Source organism: Anser cygnoides, chromosome 17, assembly GCF_040182565.1.
Source record: "Anser cygnoides isolate HZ-2024a breed goose chromosome 17, Taihu_goose_T2T_genome, whole genome shotgun sequence".
NCBI classification, from domain to species: Eukaryota; Metazoa; Chordata; class Aves; order Anseriformes; family Anatidae; genus Anser; species Anser cygnoides.
In genome coordinates, this window is record NC_089889.1 from 3046401 (window position 1) to 3071537 (window position 25137).

At 43.6% G+C, this 25137-nt stretch overlaps 1 protein-coding gene across 19 annotated transcripts in view; it reads left to right on the plus strand.

Annotated features, from left to right (window-relative positions):
• The window catches only part of KDM2B (lysine demethylase 2B), a 110314-nt gene that overhangs the window by 42088 nt on the left and 43089 nt on the right, over positions 1-25137 (plus strand). For 17 of the 19 annotated variants that reach the window (XM_048073805.2, XM_066978983.1, XM_066978984.1 and 14 more), the window contains 3 exons: positions 8209-8324; positions 14655-14781; positions 22851-23305. In XM_048073805.2, the coding sequence (XP_047929762.2) occupies positions 8209-8324; positions 14655-14781; positions 22851-23305 (698 nt within the window). The remainder of the gene's footprint in view (positions 1-8208; positions 8325-14654; positions 14782-22850; positions 23306-25137) is intronic. The other 2 variants (XM_066978986.1, XM_013173323.3) reach the window with 1 other exon arrangement.

Sequence of the window (25137 nt, forward strand, 5' to 3'; positions counted from 1 at the left end):
GATTTTTTTTTTTTTTAATTTTCCTGTAGAAATCTGTGTTGTTTTCCCAGGATGGGAGATGTCTTCGTGCATAAGGACAAGTTATTAGTGAAGAATGCTGTGGCCCTTGGGTGTTAGCACTGTGCGTGTTTATCAGGAGCAATTTAAACTTTCATATGGTTACCTGTTAACAGGGATGAAATTTGGTCGAGGTAACATCTCGCTGTGATGTAGCGGACGCTGCGTACCGGACCTACCTGCCAGACAGAAGAGAAGCTCTTTGTAGAGCAAATGCTTCTTTTTTTCTGTGTAAGCTGTGAGGGTCTTGGAGAGGAAACCATAATCTCAGTGTGCAGCTATTGTCTCAGCAGGGACACAATTTTATCAATCACAATCAAACCTAGAGCTTGTCCAGTATTGTTTGTGCTGTTAGCGTTCTTCAAGACAGTGTGTATGGTTTGCACTGGGGATGTGCAGAGTGGGAGCACTTGGAGTCCACCGTGGTGTTGGTTATGGAGAAAATACTCAGGTGTCTGTCATCGCTGTGGCAGGGATGGACTGAGCAGCGTCCCTCCAGATTTCTTCCGCTCAGGATTTCTGTAGGCACTTGTCTCTGGCTTGCATGCAGCCACTTCTTCAATTACCTCCTGATTGCTCCCCTGCAGCCTGCTTGCAATGTACTGCTCACTAAGTCAATGAAAACGCGCTACCTGGTTTCTGACTACCTTTAGTGCCTTTTTACTTTGAGTGTAAATATTTTTTTCCTTTTACATCACTGCTTAACTTCACTGGAACCTGTTCTCTCTCCCCTTCATGCCCTTCACCTGCCACTCCACTCTTCATGCTCTGTAAACCATCTCAACCATCTCTTACTTTTATCCTTGTACTTTTTTTTTCCTTTCCCCCAAGTGGTGCTTTATGCGTGGAATTCCCTCCCCATCTTGGTTCTCTGAACATCGCATTCATTCCTCTTGTGTACTTCTAAACTTCACTGTTGCTTCCTAAACCCAAGCTCAAAATCAAGCATACGCTAAATGAAAAATTGATCCTTTTTCAATCCAGGTGCTCTTTTGAGTCTTCTAATCTTGCTGAATATGTCATTTTGATTGTAAGTGCTGGGGGTCTGACAGGGATATTGTCTCTCTCCTCCTTCCCCGTTGTCCTCTACAAACAAGATCTTGCAGTAGCTGGGAATATGCTAAGCTTGTTTGCTTTTTTCTCAATTTCCTCTGATACCTCTCTTCCAAAAAAGTGACCTTTTCTTGTGTGTGTGTGTTTATGCTTGATGTAGGCGCTTGTACCTGAAATTCAAGAGTGTTTGCGCATGCAAAATCGGGGCATGCGAAAGCAGGCCAGCCTGTAGTTTCTTGTGGGAAATCTGTCTTGCAGTATTTGTCTCTGTTGCTAATATTGTGAAGTAAGTGTGTAATTGTGAAAAGGTGACCTCAGCTGGTTCTGGGTTGTTACCGATACTGCTGTCGGCTTGACCACGGATAAGCTTGGTATGGGTGTCTTTTACTGCAGGCTTTCCAAATCTGTGGTGTTAATGTGAGTACAGTGAAGAGATGTGATGTTGTAGTGTGAGTGAGCTGGTAGTCAAGAGAGCTGCCTCTGGGGGGAATCATCAAGTAGCCAGGCCATTTTGAGTGCGTTGTCTGTTCTTTAGATCGGGCAGGAGCAGTTCAAGTGATAGGCCAATACCGTCCGTAAAGTACCGGACAGAAGTCACCGTGCATTTTTGATTTTCAAGACTTGACCGATGTAGGTCAAATCTTGAATAGACTTTAGACTAATAGACCAATAGATCTTGTAGGAGACTTTTTAGTGCTGAGCTTTTAGGCTTTCCTGTGATCAAAATCCAGGTGAGGTCACTTGCTGTGAGCTGGGCATGGCGTTCCTTCTGCCTCCTCTCCAAGCTTCTCCCTAGTGTTGCTGCATGCTTGTCTTAGGAAAGCTGTGTCTCACCCTGTAGTTAGCCGTCCTCCACTGAGTAAGCAGTTTTTGTTTTATTTTTTATGTTCTTTACTGTAACACGCTGTGGGGCCTAGTGCGTTGAAAGATGTCGTTATAATCTCTCAATTTCTTGAGAGATGAAAAATGAGCCACAGTCTAACAAAATATTCTCATTGTTCTGTGATGGTTATTATGGTAACATTAGAGTGCTCCAAAGTTCTGGTTTGCAGTCAAATACAGAAATAATGACTTTTCTTGGATGAACATTTTTTGGAGGAAGGAAAGCAGCTGGAAAGGGCTGTTCTGTGCTAGACTCTACACTGTGGTTAGCAAGGACTCAGAGCGTTTCAAGTACTGTATCTGTGGTTATCAGTAAGATTCTGCCTCTTACGAGCGTGCGGTTCTAGGTCACCTCCGCCGTGCCAGTCAGTATTTGATGAATTATTGTGTAATGGGGCCAGAAGGTAGCACAGAGGCTTTCTATCAGGGAGAATGACAGGCTATTAAAATCTGACTGGTAAATTTTTTTGCAGGGAGTCGTGTTAGGGCTGCATAGCTGTCTTGCTATTTTTGGTTGCTGTTCACTTTTCCCATTTCAGGAGCTTCCACTGACATTAGTGGAAGCTCCGTGCCCGGAACCTTTAGGGACCAAGCGATGAAGATCAGCGGAGAGCATCAGAGAGAGTTTTTGCCTCGAGTGGCTACTTTCAGATGGAAGGTGACAGCATGATGTTGGATTTTAGTTCTGTTCCTCTGCAGTGCTCTACCTGATTCTTATCAAATTACATAAGATTGAGAATTGCTGGATTACTTGTATTACTGGGGACAAAAATCATTAATTTTTTACTCTTAATGTAAGCATGATGTTTCCTTGATATACTTGGTTGTGGGCACTACTGTGACCCAATCATTATTCTTTATTGTTCAGAGAAATTGTCTGGTTTGCTGGCATTGTTCACTGTAAGGCCATCTCCTTAGTCACTTTTGATTTCCTTTTTAAAAAATTTTTAATTTATTTACATATTTTAGCTTTTCCAGACCAAGTTGCTGTAGAATTACAGGAAAACATGTATGCCTTCTATATCACAGAGCAAAATATCTGTTCAGTTACTACTGGAAATGGATGCGCCATGGTTTTGGCCTGGAGTCTGTAGTCTGTTTGCCCTGTAGCTTTCTTGATAAGTTAATATTCTATTTTATTATTCTTGGAAGGATGATTCCATTCTTGAAGATACAGCAGGAATTTACAGGCCCCTGAAATCTTCTAACAAGTTTGTAATGTTTAATAATACTTGTTTTATAAAATTCAGAAGATAATGAGATTGTGTATTCCTTTTAATTGTTAAGAAAAGCTTTTTTACTGTTAATTTTACCTTCTTGATTTACTAGAGATGATAACATCTAAATATTCGAGTGTACCTTAGGAGCAGTGGAATAACTTCTAACTGTAAACCAGCTGAGGGCATTTCTGAGTCTCCTGAATAAGATTCCTGCCCAATGCTGGTTTTACTTCGTAAGCTAGGGTTGTTTTGGGAAGGAAGAAACGCTCGTTAATCATCGAGAGCTGCAATAAGAAAGATCACCGTGGCCGGTTCCATGTCCAGTTGCTCGTTAGCCTCTTTCTTAGACAACCGGTGTTGGTTCAGCAGCGTCTGCTGCAGTTTGGGTTAGGCCTCACCAAACGGGGATCAAATGGAACTGCTGTCGACAGGCTGGTTTGAAACCAGTCACCTCTGAGGAAGGTTTCTCTTTATTGACTCATCCCTGAGGCCACACAGTATGTGTCACATCTGTACAGTCTAATAGTAGCTTTAGATAATGTTCAGCAGGTGCTGCTTTTTTTTTTTTTGTCTTTCAGCCAAAAATTAACAATATCTTATTCCTCTGACTTTGGCATTTTTTTCTGTCCTTAATCCCTTTCTTCTGATATCGCTCCAGTGCTTTTTTAGCGTTAAGGATGAAATTAAATTTGTGGTATTGTATTCTGTGTTGCATTCCCTTTTTTTTGAGAGAGGGAGGGACAGAAACAGAGAGAGAATGTTTCTGGGTTTGGGAATGCTGCCAAGGGGAGAGATGTTATCTCCTGTCTCGCGCAGACCCATGGAACATGCAGGGTTGTGCAGGAGTACCTGAGTTGATGTAGACAGTGGAAAGCAGCTGCCGAGGAGAGAACTGATGACTCTCCCTTCAGAGGTGTCTCTGTTGGAGGCTGCGTGGCAAGTTTTTGCTGTGAGAGCTGGAACATTCAGACACACGTGAGCGGATGTGACCATATACATGGTGATGTGACCATATACATGTCAACGGACCTGTCAGTCCGTCCAGCAAAATAACAGTGTAGCTGAAAGTAAGACACGCAGGGTGTGTTGATGTGGATGATATCAAAGCAGTCCCCTTGGCCTTCATTGTTGTCTTACGGATTACACACACCCTCCCTGGAGGTCTCTCTTCCTCTTTACAAGCCTCCATAACTGGGAAGCTTCCGACGTGGGTGTGTTTGGTAGCAAGTGGTCACAATGAGCGCTCGTCCTCCTCACAGTTTATTTCTGAGTCGTGCTTGCATCGAAGCTGTGGAAATTAATGGCATGTGCCATCCAAGTTTATCTGCTCTCAGAGCTCGTTTCCACAATATACAATGCTCATGGGAAGCGTTTCCTGCTTTCTGCTCGTCTCTTTCCTCCTACTTCTGGTACTGGTGTCTTCGGTTTGTCTCTGTACACAGTCTTGTTAATATTAGAACAGAAGATTTTCTTTTCCCTTGTAGCTTCTGTGCCAATCTTGCTGTGTTTTCCTACCTTGTCAATTCTCTTATCTTTTTTCGTCTAATCTTGCACATAGTGTCCCGCGTCCCTGGAACACACCTCTTCATGTTTGTCTCTCTGCAGTCTCAATATTCCGTGTTCCTCAGGCGAGTTGAGCCTATTTTGGGATGCAGGGTGACCGAAGAATGCTCAGCAGCCAAGCGGCCAAGATCCGTGTTGCCAGCAGGTGACCCCTCTGTCAGGCCTGCGTCCTCTCGCTGGCAGAGGGGCTGTGGGCTGGATCCTGCCTCTGGGAGCAAATCAACTGCTGGAGATGTTAGGGTGTCCCTGGGGCTCAGCTGTTTGCCCAGCTCCACGCTTCCACGCTGTTCCTCCATGAAGGGATGATACCCACGGCATTGTCCTTTCTCATCCCTGAGCCACGTGTGGAAATTGTCTTATGCTCTGCTTTAGGCAGGAGTAGGGAACTTGACTTCCAAGGGCTTTACAGTAAACGGCTTTCTGTGTGTTGCTTGGTCGCTGGTTTATTTTAACTTTTTTCCTGGTGGCTTTCTGGTGGATTTCAGTGCTTTGTTATTGAGAACTGTATCATAAAAAATACTGAGAACAGTGTCATAAAAACAAAACAGTATTTTCAGTCTTGTTACTAGAAATACGTGTGTCTTGAAGGACCTAATGCTCAGTTCAGAAGTTAGGAGTTTGCATCTGTCAGTTGAAGGTACTAATTGTTTGTTAAATGAGTAGCTACCTAGTTTAGAAACGTAAGTAGGGAATTCAGTGTATTATCTGCAGAACCAGAGGTTGTCTCAGGTATTTTAGGGAAGACTTCAGTTTGCACCTCTTCCAGCTTTTCTATAAGGACAACATTGGAACTACGTTTATGCTCATTAAACTTTCTGTTGAGGTTTTGTCATGTCTGGGACGCTGTTGGGGTTTTTTTGAGCATTGGCTCGAGGCATTGATTGGTCTTTTCTAGTTTCTCTCAGTTATATTGGGACAGCTACTGAGGAAGTCTAGAGGCTGTTAACAAAAAGACCCTTGACATTTAATGGGGACAGAGTTGAGAGGTCAGGGAAGGTGTGATGAGACTGAAACCCAAAGAGCAAAGGAAAAAATGGAATTGATTGCACTCCAGTGTGAAATTTTCACCGAGGAAATAAAATTTGTGGGAAGAGGCTGCTGTGGGGTTATATTAAAAACAGACACTTGAAGAACAATAGCATTGATGGTGTTTCATTTTATTTCTTAAAATGAAGGATTTTACCTTTTTACCTTTCCTATATGCCTAGAGAGCCAGGTTGCAGCTCAGTTACTCTTCTTACTTGAGCTGTAAATCTTTGATAACAGGTTGTATTTAGAATGATGTTGATGATTCCATTAAAATATCTTGTTACATCTGTCAGTCTGCGTGTACATCGATTTATTCTGGGAGATTTGTGGTGTAAACAAGTGGTGAAGGCTTCTCAGCGTCCTGCTGGTAACTGGCTGCCTGTGGCTTGTCTTCTGCCACCGCTCAGCCATGTGGCCATGGACAAGTCATTGCACTTGTTGGACCTTCAGCTTGTTCATCTCTGGAACTGGCAATTAAGCTGAATTATCACCCAAGTTGACCCTGAGTTTTACCAACTATCCAGTAAGTCAGCTTTGGGGACCCAGCAACCCCCAAACTGCAGAAACTGCAGTCTTTGATTGCTTCGTGGAAGCAGTAACCCTGAACTCCTTCACCTTACATCTTTTTTCCTTCCCAAAGACTAGGGTCAGGAGTATCATTTATTTTGCAGTAGTTTGCTCTTAGTACAGACTGATGTATTTCATGTGAGGTGATGAACTGCTTTAACTGTGAAGTGTTTTCGTGTTATTGACATGCATAGTTGCTGTACTACCCTTATAGGGAAAAAAAAATCCTCTCTAGTTGGTCGTTCTTGATTTGGAAGTAATAAACATGCTGGGTGATAGTAAGTGGCTTGTAGCTGAAATTATCCTAACTGGAGCAGGAAAGATGCGATAATACCTAGAGCTGCCAGAGCCACGAGCCACCTGCGTTTTTCTCTGCATCCCGTTTCTCACATGGAATCTGACCTGTACATTGACTGAGCGCTGGAACAGGCTGCCCAGAGGGGTTCTGGAGGCTCTATCCTTGGAGATACTCAAAAGCTGTCTGGACGTGGTCCTGGGCACGCAGCTTTTGGTGGCCTGGCTCACGCAGGGGGGTTGGAGCAGGTGACCTCCAGAGGTCCCAGCCAACCTCAACCTTTCTGTGATGTTGACGTTCAGAAAAAATGTATCCAGAGGGATGTTTCCAGGGAGAAAATTCTCATGTTGATTTCTTTTCCTTCCTGACTCTCCTACCAACGTGCCCTTAAATGAAAGCTGCAGTTCTGCCATCTGCTGGGGCTCGAGGACTTCTCAGGTGCGCCTCTGCAGGCCCTTAGCGTCTAGGGATTGTTGCAAAGGAAGGCTCTCGTGGCTGCTAGCTGGAGAACCCTTTAGGCAGAGCAGCATTCTCCTGCTCCCTCACTGATCGTGAAGTGAAGGAAAGCCGCCAGAGCTTTAATGGAAAGTACTGCGCAGTTAGGAGAAAATTGACTGCCCTCTTTGTTGCTTTTATCTGCTGGTTTATAAATTGTAATACTTTTCATTAAAAAAAGGAGAAAAAAGCGTCAGGTCTCCATGGGTCCCAGATCATTAGCAGGATCAATCCCTCTTTCACCGCAGAGATCAGAGGCTACAGTTTTGCATAGCCAGGCCTTCGTCTGCTGGCACACCAAGCAAACAACACAGAAGCAGAAGAGCTGTGTGGCTGCCTGAATTGCTACATCTGGATTTTTGTTACGGCAGAAAATTCTTCCCTCGCTTTGGAGCCCGTGAAATGAATTCAGTCCCTTCGAGGATAGGGTCAGAACAGCCTCATCAGCTCGGGTATTAGAAATGTTAAGTCCTTTAACTTGGGGCTGGCAGTGAAAAAGATTTTCAATTGCTGCTTCAGGAAGTTGATAACAGAACATAAAACTTTCACCTCCGAAGGAGGGCTGGCAATAACTTGGAATTGTTGACACCTGGAGATGTGTGCTGTGGTGCTGGCGTGGCAGAAGTTTGATGTGACTCAGTCCGGTTCCACAGCCCTAGCCCACCACCACCACGAACACGATTTGCAGCCCTACTGGAGGTGCCAGGAGATCATCTGAGAGCCAAGTGTACTGAGCAGGCTGAGTTTACTTCTTAGTCATGGATGTGGTTGAGTCACAAGCTTGCGTGTTCTCAGTAAACACTGAAACCGTTCTGTGGATAAATAGAAGAACTCAACACACAGAGGGTTGTGAGACTGTGCATCATAAGATGCCTTCTGCTATTATTAGTCTTAGCGTGGCTATGAGCATACTATTTAACCTTTCACTACTTAACTTCTCTTCCCCCCTCAGAATGGGGTTTATGGGGTTGTTAAAAGTTGATTGTAAATTGCTCTGTAATACTACATAGTGTGAGGCATTCTCAGTTCTTTGCTTTCCCTCTCTAGGGTGGATACATGCGGTTTATACTCCGGTAGATTCTCTGGTGTTTGGTGGAAATATCCTGCATAGCTTTAATGTTCCCATGCAGCTTCGCATCTATGAAATTGAGGACAGAACAAGGGTAAGGATACTTGATTCTCTTCTTAACCGAACAGTGCTTTGTGACCGTGGTCTGCCTCTTTCTGTCTCTCTCCCCCCCCTATTCCTTCCTGAGAAACACGAACTGATGGGATCTCCATGTCAGAATTGTTGAGAGGTAAACATGAAATAACGAGACTTTCAAATGTTGGCGATTTTTAGTGACGTTTACTCATCTGTTTTTCCCTGCTTCCAACTGACATGTCCATTCTGTACCTTTTGTCTGCCTGCTAAACTTTATAAACAGATTCCCTCGTGCACACAAGCATATTGCCCTTTACAGGGCAATTCCTTTGTACCAGTACACTCCTGCTAACCCCCAGGAATGGATACCCAGGGCTGGAGAATAATGTCCACAGCTGAACTGAGAAAGCTGTGGAGAAGTTTCATGAGAAACATCATCTTCTGTGCTTCTCAGGATTTTCTTCTACAATGACTCCATACAATGCAAGAATTTCATGGGACAAATGAGTCTGGGCTGGGGCGTTAGTCTGAATGGTGATGCTCACCTGGCTGCAGCAGAGTACTACATCTGGAGGAGGTTTCTGTGCAGCCTCTCGAGGAGTGAAAATTATGCCCTTGATTAATAAGCTTGACACCTAGCTGTCATGTTCTTTGCAGTTCCATAAAGCAGCAGCATCTGAAGGAAGTGCCACAGTTTTACTAGGCTATTAAATAAACCGTGCAAGGCAATCCTATAATTTTGATGTAAATATAGACCAGTGTATGTACAAATTTAGATGAGGATTTTTGTGGCTGGCTATTCTGGAGGCACTGCGCTGTGACAGTGCTGGTAGACCACAGGCACAGGTGCCAGGTCAAGCGTTCGTGGAGATTTGGGCTGGCAAAACACACAGCGGGAAGCTGTGATACATCTTCACTAAAAAAAGTCTTAAAATGGTGCGTGTTGAACGTCAGCTCATTGTGTTCACCTCTACAAGAGGGCACAGTTCTGGCTCCAAGTGGGCTTTTGCCCCAAATCACTTTCCTTGCAGTGAGACTGCGCTAGTCTGAGACACATACTTGTTGTTTCGAAAGACATCTCTGGCTCAGTGTGAGAGGAAGGGTGTCCTCCCCTCAGCCTCTCTCTGCCAGTGTTGTGTTGGGAAGAGAGTGCTCCCGTGCTTCGCAGGGGTACGGGGCCTGCTAGTCTTCACACTGCAAAGCGGTAGTGGGAGAGGTTGGTTTCCTGCAGTGATTGTTAGGAGGAGAAGGAATCTTAAGTAGAAGAATGAATTCCTAGTGGAAGACAGATGAAGACAAAACCTGAAATTCAGAAGAATTAGAACAGAGACTGCAGCAGAGGGCAGAAGTAGAGGTAAAGGCCAGATGGAGTTCAGCCTGGCTTCGAATAGGTGTTCCCAAGGCAAGAATGTGAAGTATCTTTACCCTTTATTTTTATTTTTAAAGGGACTTGAACAGGAAAAAGTTGGGATGGCAGAAGCAGGAAGGGGCTCACCAGCTTCTTTTGCAGAGTGAAGGGAGAAGGGATGAGCTGTAGGAGTGCTTCAGGAAAAGGACTGGCTGCCAGAGTTGAGCTGTGGCTAAGTTCAACAAAGGAGCTTGGCACAGGGAGGTTTTTAGAGTGGCTGTAAGAACCAGCAATACACGCTGGATACGTATGCTGCAGCTGCTCAAAGGAGAGGCGTGTTGTTGCCATGAAGGGTGCTAGCACGTGTAACTGGAATGGAAAAGACAATTTATTTATTTCCATTGATGTCTGGAAGGGAAATGCTCTTTTTCCTGATGTAAAGAGAGCTGGCATCTTGTTCCCACAGGACCTGAGCAACCGAAAGCCACACACATTTTACTGGAGTTGCAACTGCTCAGTAGTGCTTCTTCATGTCAGGTCCTTCTGCTTGGGAAACGGGGGGCAGCTTTGATCTCCTGAGCTTTTATACCAGGAGGCAGATTGCCCTGTAAGTTTTTTGGTAACTTTTAGGAACCTACTGGGCAGCTACAGTGAAGTGCCTTTGAAAAGTCACTTGTACCTTGATCCTGTGGGAAGGTTCAGTGGGTGTGATGTCTGCCTCTTCGAAAATGTCCTGTCACTGTTTTCTGGAAAGGGGTTCTGTGACATTTGGAAATCCCAAATCAGGTCTTTACTCTTGTCGGGTTTGATTTATTTTAATTCAAAGTATCTGCAGTTCTTTATAATTTTCCCTCCAATAAATACTTGAGTGCTTTAAGAGACTAATGAAAGCCAACAACGCAGAACTTCCACAACTTCACAGTAACAGTTTCGGCACTTGGATGTTGCTGTGCCAGCACTGTTTTGCACAACCCCGTGCGTTTGTTCACAAACCTGTGCTTGTAGGCAGCTGTATAATAACAAAGCTGTGTGAACAGTCGAAGACTAGCAAGAAGTTCAAGACAGAAAATAGAAGACTTGCAACTAAAGCATACAGAAGTTTGATAAGAAAGAGGCAGACAAATCAATACTGTTATTTAGAAATAATAACAGACAGAACAACTAAAAATATCACGCAGGAATCTTGAGGGGGTAAATGTTTTCAAAATGGAATTCCAGTGCGTACTGCTTTATTTGCTTTGCCAATCAAATTTTGTAATTTCTTTGTTCAAATAATTTTATTCATACACGGGCTAGAATAGCAGACTCAGTACAGTATGTAGTTCACACAAATTTGGCAGTGTGAACATACTGCAAATGAGTTTCTCATCAGTATTGATCTTTCCATTGTGTATAGCACAGAAGTAAATTACACGATGTGATTGACGAAGTAATTTGCCACGCGCAAATCAAAGTGTAATACAGGTGTGTTTCCCTTCTTCATTTTGCAGAGAGCAATTTTATGGAGGTTTCGCTGTGTTTAAACCTGCTATATAATGCTTAATCATCTTTGATTGCTGATATTCAAAGTCATTTTTATGCTAGGTGTAGTTGTTATTGTCTTAGCAGCTAAGACAAGAATAAATACATGGTTGAAATGGTAATGCTGATTTACAGCCTGATAAAATTGCCTAGTTTATATACTTGTTATGCTTATTCTAGCTTAATTTCTCAAATCCCTAGGAGACTTTTTAAGAGGGTTATAGCCATTTAAAAATAGTTTTAAGGAGTAATAAAAAACATGTCTATTGTTGGAAACAGCTCCTAATGTGCAATTGAGGTAAACAAATATTCTCCAGCCTTACAGTTTGTAGAGACTCTCATTTTGCAGTCTGGCTTTCCTAGAGGCCAATTAACAGCTAGTCAAATAGGCCAAGCTGTTTAGCTCTCTGCTAGACCAGCTTGAATAACTGCAAAGCAGGCTGCCGTGCGGAGATTCATCATCTTGGCACAGGGGTGTTACAGCTCGGTATTACTGAAGAGGAAGAATGTGTCAAACTCCCTCCCAACTCGTCTAAATTTAACGGCGTTAAAATACTGGAACGTGGATGGGGACAGGAGCACTCAAAATTCATACGTAAGGTGGTCACTCACAGATGACGGTGTTTGCTACTGATGTGGTTTTTTGGAACTTAAGATAATATTTTAAGCGGATGGATGGATTATTTTGTAAATAATCTTACGTTGTTTTTCGAGATTCTGATTAGAGAGATTAAATACAAGTAGAGTTTGTACTTGTAACAAAATCTGAACGGATATTGTGGATGAGAAATCATTTCTTAAGGAAACTTTGTGCCTTACTTCCTACAAATTTGTTTTGTTTTTGGAGGGAGATACAGGTCTCTAAAATTATTTCACTTTGAACTAAGGAAATAGATCATACTCCAGAGAGGGTTTTTCTCACTGTACAGGAATAATTAAAAAAAATTATTCTGTGGATTGTAAATTATTAATCATAGAAGTTAGAGCTGGAAATGCTGGTTAGATGCTATTTCCCTGCTGGTGGGGGTTTAGTCCTCTGGCAGAGTCCATATCAGGTAGGACACTTTTAAATGATCGCGTAACTTCCCCCCAAATAAGAGTTCACTTGACCGTGACTATACAATGGAAAAATTATGGACTTGTATGTAACACAGCTCACACCCATCAATTAATAAACGTTCGAGGATATCATAAATAATGTTCTCTGCTTCTTCACAAGGCAAATTGTACAAGGTTTTAAAGCACCCTTAGACTTACTCTCATGGCAAAGGCCGCGGCAGATCTCTGCACGGTACCTCGCGCTGGATGTGGTCGCTCTTACTTCAGAAGGCTTGCAAAGGCAGAGCCTTCTCAGGCAAATAGTAAATTACAGAGGCATGGAGGGATTTGCTGTGGGTTGGAACATTGATAGTGAGGCAATTAGGAACTCAAATTGAATATTAAAGATTGATATACATAATGGGAGCACTGCATGCATTACTGCCTTGTCTTTCACATTGAATTAACATTGGTAACAACTAAATTTGGTGAAGCTCAGGATCTGTCAACAAATGTTGAGCAATGATGTCTTTAATATTCCCAGGCATGTGGCTGAAAACCTTTTGAAGGCTGAGGGGTGGAAGGCGGCTTCCTGTTTGTAAGTCAATTCTTTGCAAATTTTGTTTCCTGCAGTGCTCTCTTGGAAAAATTTGAGTTCCTTTATTAGCATATATTTTAGCATGGCTAATTTCCCCTGTGTTCCGTAATAGTGAGACGTGACTCGAGCTCTTCTTTATGACAAATAACTAAACCAAAGGAAAGAAATTCTCTACTGCAAAAAGGCCCTGGGGTTAAATGTTCTCACATTTAGGGGGATGCTGGTTGGTTGGTTGGTTTTTTCCTTTTTTTTTCTTTCTTTTTTGGTATCTGTTCTTTATAACAAACGACAGGGAAACATTTGAGAAGTTGCAGCATTGCTGGATGCATGACCCATCGTACCACGCAGTTCAGATTTGCCAGCTCCACTTGTGGAGGATTTAAGAAATCTTAACTTCTGCGAATTGCCATGGAATATCGAAGTCCTACATTGCGATGCATTTAGTGGGACAACACAGTGTGTTCTCCCTTAATTACATGTTGTTTCACTGCTAAAAGTGCTTGTGCTCCCTGTGGGGGCAGAGGCAAGTTCTTTGCCCACCTTGGGGACAGTTTTCAAGCATGGGCATTCCTGTAATAAGCCTTTGGCATGCTCAAGTGGATGCTGGTGTCACCAGGCAGATGTTCAGACTGCGCCTGCTTCACAGAGCCGGACCTGAGTTTCCAGGTGTTGCAGTAGTGGGTCTGTTTAGACCTCACAGCTTTTCGGGTGATGTGTGGTGGGGTGGTGGTTTTTGTTTTAAATCAGTTAAGATAATGCTCCTTCTAGCGCAGTCCAGCTTTTCATTAAACATGGGTGGACACCTCTTGGCTAGGGGAACAGTTAAAATCCATAAAATATCTTAAAGCGTTTCCTAAATACCAATGGAATATGTGAATGCAAGCCTGCAAAATGCAATTTCTGTGTCACCAGGAGAAAAAGAAGTGTACAGTGCAAGTACAAGTTTATGCAAGATGCATGGCATCTGTTTTTAACAAATCACAACCAATATTTCTATGTTCTTGCATTTGGGGACCTTCCTAGATTGTTCCTTGGTACAGTGACCTCCCATGGATAGAAAACTATCGGGAAAGACAAGGAAACCCACTTCGTTTTCTTCTGAATCTGAAATGATCTCACAAATACCTAACATTAGGGAATAAGCTTTTTGTGTGCAAACAGGTCTGAGATGAAAGAAAAAATGCGCAGCTCGACAGTCTTTTGTCAAAATCCCGCTTTCAGTTTTGTTTGTAGCAAAAGTTAGCTCGCTATCAAAATGCGAAGTGTAAACCACAAAAGGGATTTTTGCTTTTAATGTGTGTACTAATCATCAAGAATTTGTGTTTGTTCATTTGTTTAATCAAATTGTTGGGAAGGTGGTGATTGGAAAAAGATGTATTTCCTGCTTGAGTCGTTTTAGGTAATGCTGCCATTTTGATTTAAAAAAAATAAATAATCATGTGATAGTGCTTTGGAAATGAAATAAACCACTTCTATTTTAACTTGAATTTTAGTGACTAACATCTGTATGTGACCACCCTATGTTTATACAGAAGGTAAAGAATGCCGTGGGGGCCATCCATCAGTTTCATGATTTCACAAGAACACAAACCCTTTCCTCTCCCGCCACCCCAAGAGGATACAAATTAGTGAACCAAGAAATGATGCTATCATGGCAGGCAGGCAGGCGGCCTCCTCGCTTTGTATGCTGAAGGCGTCCGTCTCACGCGGCTCCCCCCGCCCTCCCCTCCCCCTGCTGCATACTGTGTGTGCTCGTGATACCACGATGAGAATGATGGCTGGCCCTTGTGCTGCAAACTTCTCCTCCCTTCCCCGTGGACTGACGGTCTCAATCTTGCTTTCAGGTGCACGCCAAATTCCGTTATCCTTTCTACTATGAAATGTGCTGGTATGTTCTGGAGAGATACGTGTCCTGTGTGACCCAGCGCTGCCACCTCAGCAAAGAGTACCAGAGAGAATCAATGTTAATTGGTGAGTGAGCCCGGTGTTAATTGGTGAGTGAGTCCTCCGAGCGCGTGTTCAGAACCGATGCTAGCACCTTAGGCTTTGGTTGCTTTGGTTTCTGCAGAGATTTTAAATTACATTGGAGAATTGTAGAAATTCTGATGACCTGTTTATTTTGAGGTGGGGAGGTTTGGGCTCTGAAGCGTTTTCATGAAGTACCGACTCACTTTGAATGATATTTATTGAGCATTCCTTAGCAAGTGGATCCCAGAAAAACAAATTTTGGATGCGTTTATTTCTTGGTTTCAGTACTGTTTGTGTCAAGGTGATGTGCCAAACAGTTGAGGATTTACTGCTGTGTTTGGCACAGTACCTTAGTAGCCAGAAATGTGTGCGTTGCAAATGTGCTCTGGTAGGACAGATATTTGGTCCTTTTATAGCGTGTCTGCTCCACAGAACGCGTTACAGTCACTATACCTGGCTTCTTTCTGTTCGCTTTAATCTTGACTTTAATTCTCTCTGTTTGGTGACTGACTTCTGCTTTGAGCGAATACCTAAACCAAGAAAACACCTACACAAATCTACATGATCTATAACCTAAGTGCAGGGAGGTCAAGAAACCTTTAAAACAACAGCTGAAAATGGACCAGAGCGGAGATGGATGGACGTGCCTGCAGCGGGAAGGCATTGCTTGGCGCTGCTGTGAGCTTTACATCACTGTGTTGCAATTCCAGCTGTTGCCTTTCTGAACTGCCCTTTTTTCCTTCCCTGTGTTGGAACAAGACAGCGGGCCATGTTACCACCCTGCTTTTAAGCACAGAATGGCTGAAAGGAACACAAGCACCAGCTAAATCTTCACTGATACGTATTAAATCTGGAGGAGGCCTAAAGTATTTCTGTGCCTCCCACTCCGAGGTGCCAGTTGGAGTGAACCTGGTCTGTGTGGAACTGCTCTGGACAGGAGGGAAACAATTGCTCTAGCATAATCTTCAGTAGAAGGGGTTGAAGAAGGAAGGTATAGGCAGATGTCCCACTCCAGACATATTTTCTGACCAAGACTGACTTGAGGGACCTAAAAGGCCATGTAGATCAGCCAGAGAAATTTCTTGGGTTCCCTGGGAACTTGAGTACTACACATTTTGTGTCTTTGCTCCATGAGTCCCTGATGAGAAGGGATTAGTAAAGCACGAATTCCACATGGAAGAAGTGATACATAAGGTCATCCTAGAGCAAAGGACAAATTAGCCACTTAGATCTGCTCTTCAAAAAAGCAGCAACAAAACTGGTAGCTGTGTTCCTTGGAAAATGCAGAACCTACCTCCCGTAGTCAAAACCAGTGGCACGAGAAGAGGCTCTTCCTGCCGGCAGGGTGAGGGTGCCAGATCACCAAGGTGTAATTGCAGAACAAATTAGATGTGGGGAGTGGATGGTTCAGGATATTGAGATGGGACCTTTTCCAGCTAAATGACCAGTGTGAATTGAAGCCCAGCTCAGTAATTACTGATAATGGGTTGGTGATCCCCATGAAGTGTGTCTCAGTCCGGTTACTAGCTGAGAGAGGCTGAAATCATACAAAAGCTCACTGGGAACTGCAGTTCTCCAGCGTCTAGGGGGAAAAGGATTGTTTTGCATGACCAAAGAGTGTCAACCGCAAAGGCATTGGTAAAAGCAACACTGGCAACAGTTTTTGGGTCGTCTTGTCTCTCTGTGGTGGCTTCGGTTGTTGGCCTGCTGGAAGGTGAATATTAAACTGTTTACATGTTGATTCAGCGTGGTTTTATGGTCATTCCAAGCTAATATAAGAAACATGCTGCTCTCAGAAGATGAATCTGTTTTGTGAACCCTAGAGATCGTGCGGTTGCCCCGTGAGCTGAATCGGCTCAGTGACCCGACTGAAATGAATCCTACCCAAAAAAAGAACACATTTGTTATCAGTAGGACCGACGAGCCGATCTAACCCGCAGCCCTGCTGCAAGGCTGCTAGTGCCAGCTCGGTGCTGGAGTGTCTGCATGGGCAGACCTTGGGCTGTTGGTGCTGTCTTGAATGAATTGGTTCCTGCAGTGTGCTCAAGTGGTATCTGCTGACAGCGTGTGGCTCATCCACCTGCCGGCTGTCTCTTGACTTCAGGGTATTAACATGCTGATAAAATCTCTGACATTGACATCCAGGGCCTTTCTCTCCAGGAGTGACAGATTCATACTTTGTCAGACACTCGCTTTTTATTTCTTAGCAAAATCTTAACCTTAAAATAATTATTTAGCTGGAGATTGCAGTTCAACAGCCCAGATCTCCTACTGGATCTTTCACTTTGGCATTTATCAAATTCTCTGCAGGAGTAAAGGGACATCATTTACCTTGACAAAGCCATGATGTTTTGTTTTGCTTGAGTAATACTGTTTCATATACTTGCTTGTCTGTCTTCTAACTGGTCTCAGTGTCCAGCCTCTTGACTCAAATAAATCTCCGTGAACTTCAGTCCTTGAATTACACTCATTTGTTCTGCAGTGTCTGTATCTTGCTATCATTCACCTGCTTTGGGATGGGAGATCTAAATGAAGTTGCTACTCCAAAACCCCACTGCTTTAGTTTTGAAGTTTTTCTTCAGAACTGTTAAGGTCCTTAAATTGTTAAATGCTCTTCTCTTCCTTAGAGACTTTACTATCTGCAAGCAATGCCTTGATTTCCCATGAGAGACTATCCCTTGACGAAGAATTTCCCGTCATTCTCCTTAAAGAGTAATGAAACAAAGTACTTAACTTCCCTGCAGGCCCCTCAATAGATTGGATTGTCTTCTGTCCTCCGTGGTTTCGGAGAAAAAAATCTTCACATCCTTGCAGTGATTTTCAGAAACTTTTCTTGAAGACTCAGTGTTTGTACTGTTTATTTTTCCCTATTTTTTTTTTTTTTAATTTTCTTGACGTACTTTGTTGTAGAAGTCTACTTAATAACTTTTCTTTAGGGTTCTAGAACTCATTTTTTTCTCCACCCCTAAGCTGTGCTGCTCTCTTTCCTTACAAACCTTCCGATACAGTGGTCCTACTGGGTCTCAGAAGCTGCAGAGATGACTACAAGTTGGTGAGGACATCCTCCAGAGAGAGCAGGATGCTGCCTGTGATCTCTGGGATTCACAAGGTGGTCATTTTCATGGAGTCAACAGAAATCCAGTTCTCCTCTTTGGAAAAAGACAGTACTGTGGTGATAGAGAACATCTTGGGGGAACACAAAACTGAGTTCATAATGACTTGTGCTTTAAGGATATCTTTAGACCCCTCATGTTACGGTTTCATCGCATAGTATTTATTTACCTTGGCATGAAGGTTGCCAAATTCAGAGTGACTCTTTCAAGATATGGCCTACTCAAGAAAATTTATTCCTGTGATACCTCTGTCAATATGGTTGTATGCTAATGCAGTGTTTTTCACTGTTCTTTGTATTTCTGCTTCCTAAATGTCTGGACTCACAGAACTCCAGAAAACAAACAAACCTCAGCATAGGTGAGGCTGAAACCTTGAGTGTTCCACTCCTTAAATGAAAACGTCTGCCCTTCTGAAGGAGTTGGAGGAAGGCTGCTGTGGCTTCTTTTCCCATTCTTCAGGCCCGAGAAGGAGATTTCAGGCAGTTGCCTCCTAGGTAGCGAGTGTTCTTTCTCTGATCTCTTCCACAGAAGGGCAAACGCTCAGGGGAATGACGACATGACAGAAATCACAGGCTGCTGTAAAAGCACACAATCTCTCTTTCTCCCCCTTTTTCTTTTCCTTGTCCTTCTCAGCTGTGCCATTTGTCCTGCCAGCTGAAATCAGAAGGGGATCCTATTTGGGTTTCCACCTAGATTTGAACACGCGCTGCTTCAGGAGGGATATGTCTTCATTATTTTTACTCTTATCATGAATGAGTCTGTACTGGATGTTTTCAGCCACAATTGACCTTCAGCGAGATACGGATCTGGAGAGTGAGCTGACAAAGAGTAATTGGGAGAAAATACTGGGCTATCAGAAAGACACTTTCTCTGTAGCCTGCAGCTTTTAAGATTCCCATTGCTAAAATTTTAACGGGGTGGCTCTAACTGTATATTAAGCCTGATGGATGAAGAAAATGTGCCCCCTGGCATGGTGAAGGAGCCATGTCTTCTTTTTTTTCCCCTCCTTCTTCTCAGAGGATGGAATGGATTTGCTTATTGGTAGACAGGTACTGGACTGTATTGAGTGATTTCTGTATGAGGTGCTCCATGCAGCAACACATTTCCAGTATGCTCAGGGTTGGGTTTTTTTTTTTCTGCTAATGAAAATGTCATTTCTGTCTTTAGCAGACCACTAGGAACTGCTGCTCCCAAGCCACAGTGCCAAGGTTTGAAACTGGGAATGGCAAGGTAGATAACAGACACTGGACTATTGTAAAGAGTTCAGAAAGATTTTGTAATCATACCTCACCATCCTCCTTGTCTTTCAAGTTCCGTAAAACAAGTTGCTTTTCAGCAATGAAAGAAACTGTGTATAATTATCTTTCTTGTACAAGTGAATAACTGTGGGGAAAGCTAAGTGATTTGCCCAGAACCACAGGGAAGTGAATTGCTGTAGGGAAAAAAACAGAACAGTTTTTTCTAGCTTTCTGTCCTGTGGTCAAGCCTGTGCTGCTGCTTCTCCTCACTGAGTTCTGTCATTGACTGGTTGTGTAACATGGTTTATTCCCTTGAGATGGGGAGTGTTGAAGGTCTTTTAGGGCTATCTCAGCAGGGTGGGAGCTTGGACTGGCCAACCACTCTGAAACTGGAGTCCTAAGCAGGTAGTGGCTGGGGCATTGGCTCAGGAGAAACCACAGTTGTGCTTAGCAGGAGCTCCTTTCCACGGAGAGACTTGATAAACTAACAACCTACAGGTCAGTGGAGCCCTGGTAATATAGTGCTTAAGATGCACTTCTTGACAAAGTAAATGCAGATTTTGTTTATGTAGGACATAAGCGTACAGCATCGTAATTCTGAGTCAGATACTGTTTTCATTACAATGAATAAATAAAAATCATGGCATGTTGCGTTATACCAAAAGACTTGAAAACACAAAACTGAACTTTCCTCACTTTGAAGTTATCCATCCATTATTGATTCCCTTGGAATTTTTTAATTGTTTTTTAAATTAGCAACAGTAGCAGACAGTGGTTGCTCTTTGAAAGCAGTCCACTCTCACTCTGATGGAATCCCTGGTGCTCCAGCATGGGCCGATGCACTTCAGGTTATGAGCAAGCCCCATCCCCACAGGTAAAATCAGGCCAGTCATCGTGTAACTGTCAGGCTGGCAAAGAACGGGCACTTGTTTGGTGACGGTTCATTCATCTCCAGGTCAGATTTGGATTATTTTTTGTGTGCGTGATTACACTTGCTGATTATCTGTACCCAGGTGTAGCTGGGCCAGCAGTGCCTGGTTTGTGCAGGCAGCCAGTAGCAGGGGGCAGCAGCAGCTGGCAGAACTGAATTGCTGAGCCCCACGTGTGCTTGCTTCCCGTGGGAATAGTCCCCAGGATGCTGCAATGCTCCACTCCTCTTTTGCCTTTTGTTTCATTAGATTAGAGCAAGAGACAAGAAGTGGAACGCGCTCTTGAAGGCTGTTTTCTCTTAGCGCCCGAGAATTCCTTGCAGTAAATTATTCACACCTCCATAACGTGATCTCCTTCTCTTTCCTTCGGCTTTGGCTACGCTTGCGATTTGCCCCACTTACAGCCAGCAGTTCGTGTTCAGCAGAGCCACAGCATAGGAAGACAGAAGCACAATTTTCTTTGTACAGTTTTACCCCAATTTCAGTCAGTGGCGCTGCACTAGTACCGCTAGCACAGGGATGTGTACCCGCTTTCAGCTGCTTCTCTTCCATTGCTGGCATCTTGTCCCACCTAGACTAGGTTTTTGTGCCTCAGTCAATTGTTAAATGCTTCACCAAGGCAGTGTGGCCTAGAGAACGGGCTCCGGCCCTGAATCCAGCAGTCTTCACTCCGATTCCCGGTTTTGCCCTAGATTTGGTGTGTGACAATGAGCAGCTCGTTCTCCCAAGCATCTGTTTCCTCAGCTGTAAAATGGGAAAATGACATAAGCCGATTACATAGCCCTTTGAGGTGGGTAAGCGTGCTAGCTACTGTGCACAAAGGAGAAAGCAGTGTTAAATAAGTTGGATAACCTAGTGTTTTTAAAACGTCCTGGTTAAGGTATTTTCTAATCCTGTTTATTTTTCTAAGAGCAGCGTGGTGGGGGCGTACGAGCACAGATCAGAGAGGAGGAGCTGCTTTGGGGCGCTGCGTGCCCCCTCCTCAACATGCAAAGCAAGCTGTGCTCTGCTGCTTCAAGGGGAAGCTTTAGGGGAGGGATGCAGGGAGGAAGCTCGCCTCTGCTGTGCACGGAGCTGGATTTGGCTGAGAGCAGCCTTGCTGGTTGCTGGTATTTTTTATGAGTGCTGTTTTTTCACAGGCATTTCAGCTTAAACATGTTTTTCAGGAGTGATTTTATGGCCATTCTGGTTCTGAGGAAAAATTCAGATGTGCCTGAAGGAGCAGTTTGGACAGCAGTCCTTGGTTTTTGTGCACACTGTGCCATCGGCATGCTTGCCCTGAAGGATAAAATGGCCAACTCATTTCTCAGGCGCTAATGCCCAGAGGTGCACCTGGCCTTACAGAGCTTCTATGTGAAATTGTAAAGCTAAGCAGGGAGGGTAGCTGCCCTGGGACAGGTACTCTCCACTGCCTGTTAATCTTTGTTACCTAGCTGACAAGTAACGTGTATTTTGTGAGAAGATGCAAGAGACAAGGAGTTTCTCTGTGATAAGAATCAATTTGCCAGCTTGGAACTGGGCTTTGGCATTTGTTTTGAGCCTCACTGTTAAACAACCGGATGCTGAGCTTTCTTTAATGTTCATTTAATCCTTCCTTAAGCATGATTCACCTAGTCCTAATCCAAAACTACTGCACAGCAAAGCATGAAAGTACTCAGGATTTTGGCTTGCTGAAAAAAAAAAATAAACAAAAAAAATAATAAATGAAGCTGTGAAAGAAACTTTTTGTTAATTAACTCATTTTTCTGTATGACTTCCATTTCCCTTGCAGAGTGTTTTTGTCTACAGCTTGATCTCCTACCCATTTCAGTCAACATTAAAATCCACACTGACTTAACTGGGTGTTGCTGATGTTAACTGTATTTTCCACACAAGTTCTTGCTGTTGCTAGCCTGCATTCAGTGGTGTTCACTTAGTAAGGGAAATTGTGTCCAATAAACAAGGAAGGAGTCCTGGCTGCTAGTTTCCTATGTTGCTTTTGCTGCTTGATTGCATGCAGTTGGGCAACAGTGGGGATTTTTGGGGGAAACCTAGTATAAAACTAAGATTAATAGTTCTTTGGACTCGGAAACTCGTATTTAAATTTTCCTAAAAATTTTCCTAAAAAGTACCTAGAATGTATGAGGGACTGCCTTAAGTAAAACAATATCATGTGAGTGTCAGTCCTTGCATTTCCCCATGTGTTTAAGCTTCTTGTACGTGAAATAAGCATAACGGTAATCCTCTGTGTCAGAAGAGCGCTGGGTATTCGTGCAGTAACAAGTTGTAGTTCTTGTTTTACTAATTGGTGCTTGCAAAGAGAGTATTGGGAAGTTGATTTTTTTGCTGTGCAAAGCTTGCGTAAAAGTGATGATGTGCTGCATTTTAACATGCTTTTTTCCCCCATAATTTTCCCTCCTTTCTTCGCTAACTTTCATCTTAAAGCTGTAAGATTACTGAATCCGGTCTTTTGGATTTGTGGGAAAACTAATTGTATGTGACTTACGAGCTCGGCGTACTCTTAGTTGAAGGCGCAGAAGGTTGAAGTTTTGAAGAAAGCATAATTTTTCCCTTAATTTTTCCCAGTCATTTGAACTGAGCAGATGTTAACAAAAACCAAACACAGCATTAAAAACAACAAGAACAACAAAATTGGCTGAATAAAGCTCTTTCCTGTTGCATACTTATCGAGTAATGTTAAAGGGCATTATCCAGTCCACTTCTAAATAGGCAGCTCCTGGCCCCAGTCATACACGTGTTTAAGTGCTAAACTGTATTGGGTAAAGATTCAGCATTCTTTTTCTACCTTTCAGATGCAAGAAGAAAACACAGCATAGATAGCTACTCATCAGATTCGTGGTTAGACATGGATGAAGAATCTTGTGATGCCCATATCCAGGAGGAAAAGGATGACAGCTTGGATAAGAACTCCAAATCCCTGGTGGATGGCTCCTCCTCGCCCAACAGCACGCACTCAGAGGAAAAGGAGGGCGCAGGGAGAAAACAGAAAGCCACAGTAATGAGGTACCTAAAAAGAACTTTGTCTAATGAATCAGACGACAGTGCAAAATCAACGACCCCCACGGATTATCCCAAAACGCCAACGGGGTCTCCAGCTACAGAAGTTTCAACCAAATGGACTCACCTCACAGAATTTGAACTGAAGGGTTTAAAAGCCCTGGTGGAAAAGCTTGAATCTCTCCCAGAGAACAAGAAGTGTGTTCCAGAAGGCATCGAGGATCCGCAGGCTCTCCTGGAGGACATGAAGGTGGGTGTGATATCTTGCTGATCCACACAAACTGTACGCCGTGGGCAGGGCACAGGAGACAGCAGGAGGTCAGAAGGCAAAGTTCTGCAGTGTGTAGGGCTGGCAGCTTGTGTGGAGCGACCCCCTCGTGTCAGCCTGCTGTGCCGTGGTGAGGGAAATTATGCCTCTGACAAAAGCCATCTTTGCACTGGGGAGGCAGCTGTTTGCAGCCTGATTTAATTGATGCGGTCCTTTCTGACTGTCGCAGCTGTGCTCAGGGGCCAAAAGTTTACATCCTTTCACGGCTTAGCACTTGTTATGGCCCGTGTGTAAATATTATACCTCAAGAAGTCTGTTTATATTTATAGTCTTAATCTGCCCCTTTTGCTCTAGTTTCTTTTCTGGAGTCTATCTAACTGACACGTACAAAATATGCGATTTTAATGCAGAAGATTATCTAATGTTTTCCGTTGCATTTTCTTTCCTTTTTTTTCCCCCACCTATTTCATTTTCTTTTCCTCCATTGCCCTCTATGGGTTGATAATTATTCTCCGCTGGTACAATTTGGAGGCGGTGTGAGGAGTGCATGCCCACTAGCGACACAGCTTCTGTTCAGATTTGTAGTGTCCTGGAAGTGGTGCCTCATAGGAGGAATCTGTCCCTGTGTGTCCCTAAGACCAGCGTAGCCTTGGTGCTTCTAATCTCTAATCTGCAGCATCCCCCTGAACTACTTGGTTAGCTTTTCTGCATCTTGTTTTCACATTGTATAAAATAGGCATATTAATGTGTTTTTAAATAAAGCTGAGACCGGCATACTCGTCATTTGGCTTGTACTTGTTAAATAAGGCTAAAATTGTCCTCTAGTACAGGATAGATTTGATACCATGGAAATTTGGCCTGATTTGAAACTACTGGTATTAATTCATGATCTCGTGTTTGGACTGCTAGTTTTGTGCTGCTGCTGCGTAGGGTGTGATTCTTCAGCTGCGTGTGTTCTGTACGTGAGCTGTGTAAGCCAAAGTCTGAGGGGAAAATGCATTTATACGGTAAAAGGGGAGCCTGTATTTTTTCAGTGCTGGTGCAACAGCTGCTTAGAAAAGGCTTCAAAGCCATCTGAAGAAGGCTGTGCGTACGCAACGTGCAGTGGAAGCTTATTCCGCAGTCTTGGAGCCTGGAAGTGTGATACGCGGCACTCGGTTTGGTAAACCACAAAAATCAGCTTGCAAAATCTTGCAAAATCAGCTGCTTTGTGTATGAAGGTGGTGTGCCTGCCCACGGTCGTGGCAGTAAGACTCACAGGCTTGCTTTGTGGTCAGTCACGTTCTAATCGGAAATCAAAATGAAATTTCACAACCAGGAGTTGAGTTTGGGGTGAAGGAGAAAGAATGGTAGCGTTACTTTTCCGAGCTTCAAGCACGGGCCAAGTTCCACCTAAAAATAAACAGCCCCTTCTTTTGAAATCCTAGGAAGGGGTACAACATGATAGATGGTGCAGATGTTCAGAGTGCGATCGTGCGTGCTCTTTTGATGACGTACCCCCATGCACTGTGACACATCTAACTAGAACCCGGCAAGATGCCATATGGGAGTCTGCTTTCAAGCACCGCCTAGGAGTAGTGCTGCTCTATCCCTCTCCAGAGCAGTGGCTTCACAAGCTATAGAGGTGGAGAACTCTGAGTGGACATTTAAGAAAAAGGTCCAAGTCATGTACTTGCAGTGATGCCGTGCTTTAACCAGTATTAAGTGCGTATCTGCCAGCTTATTTTGTTCGTCTTGGCAGAGTTGTGATCTTGATGTTCCATCTCCTTTGATAATTGCACAGAAAATTGCCTGCATCTAAACTTCCCTCCCCG